General features: G+C 41.8%; 2 protein-coding genes across 2 annotated transcripts; one reads left to right on the forward strand and one right to left on the reverse strand.

Moving 5' to 3' along the window:
• Positions 1 to 258: 258 nt before the first annotated feature.
• On the reverse strand, positions 259 to 708 carry LOC6527253 (vitelline membrane protein Vm32E). The gene has a single exon (XM_002088311.4). It carries the CDS (start codon positions 666 to 668, stop codon positions 321 to 323), a length of 348 nt encoding a protein of 115 aa, XP_002088347.1. The 5' UTR covers positions 669 to 708; the 3' UTR covers positions 259 to 320.
• An 8,757-nt stretch (positions 709 to 9,465) lies between these two features.
• Positions 9,466 to 10,587, forward strand: LOC6527254. Its single transcript, XM_002088312.4, has one exon. It carries the CDS (start codon positions 9,665 to 9,667, stop codon positions 10,439 to 10,441), a length of 777 nt encoding a protein of 258 aa, XP_002088348.1. The 5' UTR covers positions 9,466 to 9,664; the 3' UTR covers positions 10,442 to 10,587.
• The last annotated feature ends 618 nt before the right edge of the window (positions 10,588 to 11,205 follow it).

Consider the following 11,205-nt stretch of genomic DNA (forward strand, 5'->3'; position numbering starts at 1 on the left):
ATGGGAAATTCAAGAGGTGAATCGCTCGGAAAATGGCTTGCAATAATCCGTTTTACGACGGCTGCAGTAATAATATATATAAATACAGACGACTAGCTGACAGTTGTATGCCGGCGTTTTAAAGGAATCGCATGGCAGAAGCAAAACTAATTTATACTTTTGGATTTCTTTTAGGAACAGATAGGTTCTAGGATGAATCAAATTCAATTCGATCAGTTTTGCATATCCCCAAGCGTTTTTCACTTATCCACATATAAGTATGGGTTTTCAAAGCAGTTTAATTCCACAGTATAAAGTCCAATAACAACATTATTTCGCCACTAGTACTGTTGACCCTGGATGCCCTGGCCCAGGCCGCGCAGCTCCTCCATCAGAGCCGCCATTCCAATGCGCTGGTGGAACTGCTGCACCTGCTCCCGGCTGGGATTTCCCACGTACTGGGGCACCTGCTCTGTGTAGGCGCCGGCGGATCCGTAGGCTGGAGCCTCCTGGGCACAGGGAGCTGGGGCCAGATTGGGCTGGCAGCTGAACAGGTAGTTGGTGGGGCAGGGTGGAGCCGGATAGCCAGAGGGAGCAGCGGGCGCAGGAGCAGCAGCTGGAGCTGCATACGGGCAGGAAGCACCGGCCAGGGCGACAAACGCAACGAGGGTGAAAGCGACGATCTTCATGTTGAGTAAAGTGATTGACAACTGTCGATTTAGACATCGAATGTGCCATTCTTATAGCGTCATGCGTTTGCTTAAGCAAAACTCTGCAGTTTTCACATAGGCTTTAAGAAACTGCAGTGCCATCACATGGCAAGCAAGTTAAACTGGCGGAGAACTAGAAACAATCAGACGATTATCACTTATTATGGCAAAAAATTACTGTCACCATGCAGTCTGCCCCCTTTTTGCGGCTTAATAGCAGAACAATTAAATGATTACGTCCAAAGTGCAATGCAAAAACAATTATGGCCATTTATTGGATCTCAGCTGTTTATTGACCGAATTTTTTAAACGATTTCTTAAACGAATGTAACAATTAATGTGCTGATACCTAAAATATTTAAATAGCTTTTTAAAATGGCTGTCTTAAATATTAAATAAAGAAATAATTGTAATTTTTCGTAATATTATTAGCTACATCTGCATATTCTAGCGACACCTAGCGGTTAGTCGCGGAACAGATCAGTTCTCCTTAGCGAGTACACAAACCACAATCTAGAGTTCGTCTTGGAGACTAGTTTATCGTATGTATTTCAGGAGTTTAAGTTACGATAAAAATATGTTTATAGAACTTTTCACTTTATTTATAAAGTTATTAGTTCAAACATAAAAGATGTTTGATAAAAAATTTTAAATAAATTAAACAATCCATTTGCAAATAATCTAGAACACTTGCAGTATTAACTTTATAAAGAATATTCTTCTATAGAATGTGATTATTTAAACGTTCGTTTAATTACGAGTATATTCGGCATATATAGAGCATTTTGTCAACCTGCCTGTTTCAGTCTCTTTTACCGTAATTGAGCAGTAAATGGAAATGTGTATTTACAATTTATGACATCTTTTAGTCATAACTCGATTTGACCTGCGTCCATCTATTATGGATATCCTAATTGAGCCAAACGAATCAGTCGTAAATTTGAATGCAGAGTGCATAAATTGCAGCTCGCTTTTAAATTATATTCCATGCAAATGAGAAACATAGTTTCCTGGAAAATATTGTTTTAGGAAAGATTGTTAAAAGAACTATTTGCATAATTGGTTTTTGATCGCAAGAGAAGCAAGTAAAAAAGCCATGTTCAGCACATTTATTCTTTGCATTTCTTTTTTTAACTCGAGATGTAATATTTATTATAATGATTGATGACTATCTAATAGAGAACTGGTGGCACGTTCAAAAAGCCACAGCTTAATGCATACGTGAACTCCTCTAATTGTGGCTTTAGTTATGCAATTTGCCGATGATAACAAACTGTTTCTCATGCAACTGTCTGTCCGAAGCGAAAGCCCCTCAACTTGATATTGTTTTGGATCTAACTGTGGCCGCAGATAACTTTCCCCGCCGAAAAGCGAAGAGGGGAGTATACTTTAATTTGAGAAGGATCGCGACCGCTGGATTTTGGGACGGCCAATTACGCACATGCACCATATAAAGCACACCATATACATATGTACATATGTATGAGATCGGACCTAAATTTTAATCATAGGCTTGGTGCCGATCGCCTGCCGCTGGCCTTCAAAGTGGGGCACCTTCGTTTTGGAGTGGATCTTCGATGGATTTTCGAGTGGAGAGCCGTTTTGATTGCCCCCTCTAACGGTAAACAAATACCTGGCCTCATTCTCTGTGTGTGTGTGCGATCCAGACATGGCCCCAAGATATACATCTTAACTGGAACTCCAATTGAAGTTAGTCGCAGGTAGGGTGGGTTGGTATTATATGGAATGGCCTTGGGATATACACAGCTTAGGTGGCTTTTAATTGCTTATTGGTTCAGCAAATGATCAATGAATATTTAAGAAGTGGCCTTTGTTTTATTGAGTAAGCATACAATCCTCAGTTCTCCCTTCTCAGATATTTCATTATATTTTTTTCTACTCCTTTGTTTTCGTTCAACATTTTTTTAGAGATCAGTGGCTTTAATCGGCATTGGCTCGAGCCACCTGCCTTCGCTTAGACAGCGACTTAGACCCAGCTGCTCCTGCCGTTTGCTCCTTGCACTTGGTCCTGCGGCTGAGGAGGAGGATCCAGAACATACGCACACATGGGACACACACACACACACACACCAAGGGCAAAAAAGCAGACAAGCCAATAACATGTCTCGGTACTTAGCGGAAGGTCCGGCGCCGGATCCACCATGGTCACCATGGTTTCTGGTCCTTGGCCCACGGGCATCATCCTCAGCCATGCACCGGGAAAAACTTTATTTCAAAACTTTAACTTAACATTTTTTAACTTAATGTGGCCCTAAGAACTAGCTTTTAAACAGTTTTAATTTTTATTTAAATTTTTGTTCTGAATTATTTTATAGATACAAAATAATCAGTATTTTTTCGATAGCAGTGAATATAGTCGTCCAAAAGTGGAATGCCATACCTCGTTGCATTCGTAACAAAATTCTCTATCCATATATGTTCAAAAAATGAAATGCTAATTTTTTGCCATTTTTCGCAAATTTTGATAATGGTACCCCTTATCAAAAATGCAAAAATTAGTTAAAATTTTATTTTTCGAAAATCATAAAAGTAGTGATAGGAATAGTAAGCTATGTTTATAAGCAGCACAAAACAGTCTTTATTTTAGCTGTGTGGCCATTTTTGGCCACGTTATGCCGAAAACACCGATTGAAAAAATCCCATTTTTTACACAATTTTTTTTTTTCGATTTTTTATAAATAATCCGTTTTTTTTCGATAGCAGTAAAAATAGTCGTCCAAAAGTGGAATGCCATAGCTCGTTGCATTCGTAACAAAATTCCCTATCCATATGTGTTAAAAAAAAAAATTGCTAATTTTTTGAACTTTTTCGCAAATTTTGATAATGGTACCCCTTATCAAAAATGCAAAAATTAGTTAAAATTTTATTTTTCGAAAATCATAAAAGTAGTGATAGGAATAGTAAGCTATGTTTATAAGCAGCACAAAACAGTCTTTATTTTAGCTGTGTGGCCATTTTTGGCCACGTTATGCCGAAAACACCGATTGAAAAAATCCCATTTTTTACACAATTTTTTTTTTTCGATTTTTTATAAATAATCCGTTTTTTTTCGATAGCAGTAAAAATAGTCGTCCAAAAGTGGAATGCCATAGCTCGTTGCATTCGTAACAAAATTCCCTATCCATATGTGTTAAAAAAAAAAATTGCTAATTTTTTGAACTTTTTCGCAAATTTTGATGATGGTACCCCTTACCGAAAATGAAAAAATTTGTTTAAATTTTATTTTTTGAAAATCGAAAAAGTATGGATAGACATAGTTAGCTATGTTTATTAGCAGCACAAAACTGTATTTATTTTAGCAGTGCATCCATTTTTGGACAAGTTATGGTAAAAACAATATTTTTTTTTGTACCATTTTTTGCAAATTTTAATAAAGCGAATATTTGTTAAAATTTTATTTTTCGAAAATCATAAAAGTAATGATAGGGATAGTTAATATCCTAATATAGTTTTAAAATACTGTGACTCAACCCTACTTCTTTTTTCGGTTTGCATATTTTTGATTTTAGTTGAATATGTGATGTGTCTTTTCTTGCAGTGCTTCAAAAGGTTGCAATAGCAGTCGCTTCGCTGCAGCCTAATACTTTTTACGGCATCTAAGTTAATCGAGCCGAAAAAAAGGACTCGATGTGTTGCCACACTTTCCCTCCGGTAATTTAGGACTCTGTTTCCTTTTTTACCACCACCATCACCACCACCAGCAGGAGCAGCAGCAGCAGCAGCAGTCAATTATGGAATGGAGACGGAGGACGAGATGGCATGGGGTATCCTCGAATCGCGAGCGTTGACGAAATGCCGAGCTTTGTTTTAAATTAAATTTAATTAGCAGCAAGCCGAGCGAACGAAACACCTTTTCTTATAATTCATGCCTTCGGAACAGGGCACGTGTCCTCGTTTTTGGCCAAGAACAGAAGCAGGAGCAGAAGCAGCTGCAACGCTGCGGGGTTAACAAGGCCAAAACCGAAAGGGGAATGGGAGGGGGAATGGGAGGGGGATTGGTAGGGGGATTGGGATTGGGAGTGGGAATGGCGAAGCTGGTCGAGGATGAGATCCGTGTGCAAGCAGCGCTAACAATGCCGTTATAAGTGGCCCATTAACACGGTGTCAACCGCCATGGAACAGCAATTTCCGTAGCCATTGCCATTTATCGATTTTCAAATTCCATTCAACGCGCATTTCAACGTATTTCAATGGGCCAGCGGAAGGCGCAGTGCACTTCTGCCAGGATATAGGATATAGTCGCGTTGAACACGATTAATGGGGCCAACTAGGCGGTGGGCGGATGCACATCCTGCGCCAGGATGTGCGGGTTGAGCCACTTGTGTGGCACAGATGCAATGGGATACCATTTACTCCATCGAACCTTATTTATGGGTCGTTAAAACGGGGAGGGATTAATGCTTACTTGAAACTTGGAATAATTGAAAAAGTAAATATTTAATGTTATCAGCTTTGTTTGCACTCCACTCTTCATAATCATGTTATGTATCCTTTTACTTTTAATATACCTTTTTATACAAAATTCGACTTAAGAATTGGAAATAGGCTTCTTTGTAAATACAAATAAATTATATGTTAAGACTCCTCAGAACTTCTTAAATTTTTCTCAATTTGATTATTTGACATTCGATTTATTAGTGAATGAATCATCGGGTATTTAATCATAGGATATCTATCATTCCAGTTCCTACCTGTTGGTTCCGCAATTCTCACGGCGTACAAAAGTGCTGCAGTGGGCTCCCAAATGGAGCTGCGCTATAAGCCGAATCCTTCTGGCTTCTGGGATCAGCTTGAAGGCCTTTGGCTCAGTTTCATCTGCAAGGAAAACGGGCAGTAGTAGAGTTAGTCATTAAGTAACCAAATGGCAGGCCTTCGAAATGGCAGGAAATCGAAAATAAAAGCAAGAAGTAAATATTTATGTGTTTGCGGCTATGTTTGCGTACATTCTTCGGCTCTTGCAATGAGAATTTCAAAGTCAAGGCTAACAGCAACATTTTCGCATTTCGTCTTCCTTTCGCAACCGCTTCTTATATTTTTTTACCATTTCCCATTTATTTCTTCACTTTTTCACTCCCCCCCCTCTTCTTCCCCCTTGCAAGTGCAAGTGTGAGTATCTGTGTGTGAGTATCTGTGTGTGAGTATCTGTGTGTAAGTATCTGTATGTAAGTATCTGTGTGTGTGGTTCTAAGAGCCACATACGCTGCGCATGCGCACTGCGCAGTTCGAGTTCGCACTGCTGGAAGTGCTGTCCGTCTGCGGTGTTGTTGTTGTGTCTGCCCCCAGTCTGCCAGACGACCACAACAACAACAACAGCAACTGTAGAGTGTCCTGGACTCTCACTCACTTGATCGTTCTCAAGTACAGGAGACTTTTGGCACTATGCCTTTATGACACTGGCTGTCATTTGAAGTGAAGCGATTTCGTTGCGAAACTACCATTACTTTATCATCATTACTTTATTATCACTTTGCATAAAAGGTGTATTTTTGGTAAACCAAACTGACTCACTTGATCGTTCTCAAGTACAGCGCTGCGTAGGAAAGTTTCGGCACTATGCCCATTTCACACTGGCTATAATTTGGAGTTATATTTATATTTTATTGATATTAATATTTATTTTATATCACAAAAAATAAGTTTATTGTAGTACTATGTACTATGTAAGTAGTGCATCCTTCAGGCTAAATATTTCTACCGTGTGAGTGCGAAACTAGAATATTCAGATAGTTACAGTTCATTCTTCGTGCTAATTTCCAAACTTAAGAGCAGCTTATTTCAGTATTGAAGCGTATTCAAGTAGTGCCATGCTGGCCTTAAAAACATGTCGCACTGGTTCCCCTTGCCAAGCTTCTTATTGTCATGTTTTTGGCAGCGCAGTCGTGGAATTCAATTTTTTAACAAACTCGAAAATAAAGTCAGGCAAGATAAGGCAAAAATCCGGGGGGAAGGGATGCAAGTTGTTTGGCGCGGCAGACAAGTCCCAGACATGTTCACATGCCATTAGATGCTGGCGCGCATTTCACTCGTGTATCTCATGGATTGTGGTTGCCACAATTGCACAGGGTTGTCACCTGCGAGGGCCAGGTAATTTCGGCGGGGGTTCAATGACCTGCCACGCCCCACCCACACGAGCACTAATACTCGCTCATTACGCCCAGTTCCCTGTAAAGTGGGCATGACTCGCCGAAAACCCCACCGTCATCCAATGCGAACTGTCCAAATCGATCAGCCTTGATGAGGGTCCAAGTGCACGCGTAAGGATTGGGGATTGCGGATTGGGGATTGGAGGAGGAGGTGGGGTCCAGGAACCACTTTTGCAATAATACTTAGGCTCACAATTATATTCAAGAAAGTCTGCGAACTAATCGGGCGAAGAAGAAACGGCATTCCCGTTTATTAATCTAATTAATGCATATTTATCGTTTGGAGAAATCAATATTTTGCCAAATTCTTTCGAAGCTTGTTCTTAAATATTATATTTCATTATATTTACAGTTTGATAATATCTATATAGGTAAATATAGCGATAGGGCTTTTAACCTATTCCGTGTTACATTACAATTTTAATTATAAACCTGATGTCAAGTGCTTTAAAATGAAGACTATAATAACAGCTGTGGGAAACATTTCCAAAGTATAGTGCCCACAAAATTTGTGGCCTTCAAAGATGAGTCTGCTGCCCTCGCAGCCGCACTTGCAGCTCCCCCATTCCCCAATCCTGCCCTGCAATTAAGATTTTAGGGTCCACACCCAACGAGCTACGACAAAAGAGGCACCAAGGAGTGCAAGGTGGGGAAATATGCGGTCAGACTTTTGTGGCTTGGGGTTTTGGGGTTTGGGGCTTGGGGTTTGGGGCTTGAGTCTTGGTCTGTGGGCTGGATTCGGTGAAATATTTCCGCTGCCGTCGACGGTCCTGCATGTTAAGTGCGCTTTATATTAATTTTATAATTCATAATTGCATCATGTTGCTCACATTTCTGCGCCAAAACGCAATGGAATTTAATTAAGTTAACCCTGCAGGTGCCGACGGTCCTTTGTGTGCAGTTCTTTTTTTTTACGTCCAAGGCCCCAGGTACCCGGCTTGAATTCTGATTAGTCACGGCCATCAAAGGGCTTCAGCTTTAGCTGAATGTACAAACAATATATTTTTATTTATTGTTATATTTACAGAGCCCTGTAGCAATTAATTGCAAGGTAATTTTCGCATTTTGGTAATATGTTTGCATATAGCTAAATGTCTCTAAAACATTTCATAAACTATAATTTTGGTGATACTAGGAATGAGCCTGGAAAAAAGGAAAAATTTACTCTATATATAAAGGAATATGTTGATGATGGATCTGTCAAGGATTCCGGAATCCAAGAAGCTCTGAAGAATGGCCTACATTTGTAAAGATTCAACTATTGCAGACTTGGCTTAAGTTTAAGTTTCTACCACCCCCTGAGATGACTTTATGGCCAAAATGGAGGCTGCATGTGAGCATAACACCAACCATGTGCCCATGGAATGGGATGGATGAGGGGCAGGAAAGCGGATGGGATGCCCACAGGCATCGCATGCTGAGTCAGATGGGAGTGCTCCTCGCGCATTTGGGCGAGATGGAGATCGAGGATGGCGGATGGTGGATGGTGGATGGATGGACATGGACGCCTGCACTTATTAATGCTTAATAAATGGCATTTCATTTCTTATTATTCCCGGACTCGGGACGAAACGTGTTGGAGGATTTTATTGCACTGCCTGCCTTTTGCCGACTGCAGTTGTTGTCGTGGTTAATGCGAGTCGATATATTGGCCATGACTAAGGATGCAGATGCACGAAGGGCCTGGCCTGGTCTGCTCTGGTCGGAGTTGGCCCATTCCATTCCATTTCCAGACGGAGTCAGTCAGTCGCGCTGTGTGCTAAAGTAATTATTTCATTTGAGCCAACAATGAGGCTGCAACTCTGAGTGCCGGCCAAGTTCGCCGAGATGGATGATTGACGAGTGGAAATTAAAGAAGCTGGCGGCTGCAACTGTCCAGTCCGGTACGGTACGATCGCAGTTTCAGTACTAAAACCCGCTGCTCAATGTCCGATCCGAGCAGCATCTTTTAACGACCAGCGTCCGCTCTTAAAGTACTTGGAATGTAAATGAAGCGGGTGCAACTCCACCTTTTTTACTCCACTCCACTCCACTTCACTCCATTCCACCCATCATCCAATGCATCGTCCAGCTCCATTTGCCCCGTTTCGAGGTCATCGCGATGGTCGTTGCACCCACGCGCCATTTCCCAGACACCTCAATGCTCTCACCTCGATTTCGCATGCAAATTATTTATTATCTCTCTTTGGGAGAGCTTAATGTATTAAGAAGACACCAAACTTAATTGTTCTTATTGGCTGAAATGGACATGGCATAAAACTAATTGCTTGCTAGCTTCAAATACAGGTTTTAATAGTGATTGTTTAATCATCAAATGCATAGAATAAATATTAAGTATTACGCGATTTTCTTGATTATTAGAAAATAGGCCAAGTAATGATGACCAAGAACAAAAATGATCTCGGTTTTATATATGTTTATATGTAGTAGCAAGTTTTAACTAACACCTTATATTTAATAAGGAAAAGGCAGAACTACCAGAAACATAATTTCCCAATTTGTAAACATTTTTCAAATTTCGCGCCCCATTTTTATCGGTCTATCGACATGCGCAACGGCACTCTGGTATTTTGTGGTATTTTTCGTGGTAATTTCAGAATGCCTGCAATTGCCTAACGCGTGGTTCACACTACAAAAAAGAAGAGGACGCTGATTTTTTATCATTAAAACGTATTTTAAGCCACTAAAATAAGGAAAATAGCTGAACAAAAAACTGGTGCGTGACAGAGAAGAGTGGGTGAATTGCAGCAGAGCAAGCGCATCATAATCAGCGCGCAGATCAACGTGAAAACCGTCGAATAACCGGAGGAAATGCAGCAAACTAATGCGGCTTCTGGCGGGGATGCACTGCTCCCATTGCGCGCCTGCAGCACGGCCGGATGCAAAGTGGCCACCGTGGTGGAGAAGACGAAGCGGAAGTGCTCCCAGTTTGTGTCCGCACCGTATATAATGCCCAAGCCACTGGTCGTCAATGGGCACACATCGATCTTTCAAGTGGGCGGCGAGATGGCCAAGATGGGCGACATTCCATCGCTGTCGCAAATGAGCGGTGGTGATGGTGGACAGCTGATATACCGGATAAAGCCGGGCACCCATGCCCATGTCGTCAACTATGTGCTCATCGACGAGGGCTCCGATTCGCTGGAGAAGGCCAGATCCGGCGACCAGGAGGCCATGCGTCTCCTGCTGGAATCGCAGCGCGACAGCGCCGTGTCCAAGCTGCAGAAGCTGATAGCCAACCATAAGGGAGGTCCGCCCTCGGGCTTTGTGGCGCATCCCTCGCTAAGGGCATCGCGGCCAGCGGCCTCCGTCTCAACGCCTGGCGGGACTTCCGTGGCCAGCGGCCATGTGACCACTCCTCAAATCCATCCGGACTTTTCCATCGCCAGCGTGGAGGGTGCGGTTCCCTTTACTCGCGCCGTTCCACCCTCCGTGGTGAATCCATTAACTTCAGCTCCAGCTCCGGTTCCTTCCGTCGCTCCAGCAGCTGTCAGTGCCGTGCAAGCCGACTCCGTGGATCGCCTCCAGGCGGAGCTCGTCGAGCTGCGACGCACGGTGGCGCGCTTGGAGGAGAATAGTCGCCGCTAGATGACCGACTTCCCTTTGCGAGGGGATACTTTAGTTCAGCCAAAAACGCTTGGGGCCACCTTAATGCGCCCCACCCTAAATATAGTTAATCTAAGCCACTGAGACATTGTTAATTCAAATAAATTGTGTATTACGGTATTGGTAAATATGTTTTCCCTAAGTATATTCATACACTTCTGTTGTTAAACATAAACTTGTGATGAATTGCATTTCTATGCTAATAATCATGTTAGATAAACTGATTTACATCAACTTAAGACCAGCTATATCAAACAGTTCAAGGATGGATATAATATATATAATATAGCAAACAGAAGATAGTTTCAAACAACTAAGACTGGCAAAATTGCTTTATTTATAAGGAAAAATAGGTCAGCTTATAGGGATGTTCAAAAATTACCATTAAGGTAAACATAAAAAGGCATACATAGACTTAAAGAACCAGATAAGCCATGATATTATATAAGAACGCATGTTGCTAATACCCTGCCCATGTCGGAATCATATCAGTTTCGAAAAGGATATTAGTTTCTGGCAGGCAAACGGGCCAAACATCAAAGTCCCGAGCTTCAATGTGGAAGTGCCGCGGCGCAGACCTGTCCAGTTTCCGATTCCTGGAAAGGCTCTCCGATCCATCGAAATCCAAATGGCCAACTGCGCTGTTTACTCTCTGCTTTTTAGGCAAGTAGTGCGCAACTTTGAAAGCTTGCGATGCCTTGCCCCATTCCCTGTGCCCCTCAAAGGAATCGCCATTTTTCGAAATG

This window comes from Drosophila yakuba, chromosome 2L (assembly GCF_016746365.2).
Source record: "Drosophila yakuba strain Tai18E2 chromosome 2L, Prin_Dyak_Tai18E2_2.1, whole genome shotgun sequence".
NCBI lineage: Eukaryota > Metazoa > Arthropoda > Insecta > Diptera > Drosophilidae > Drosophila > Drosophila yakuba.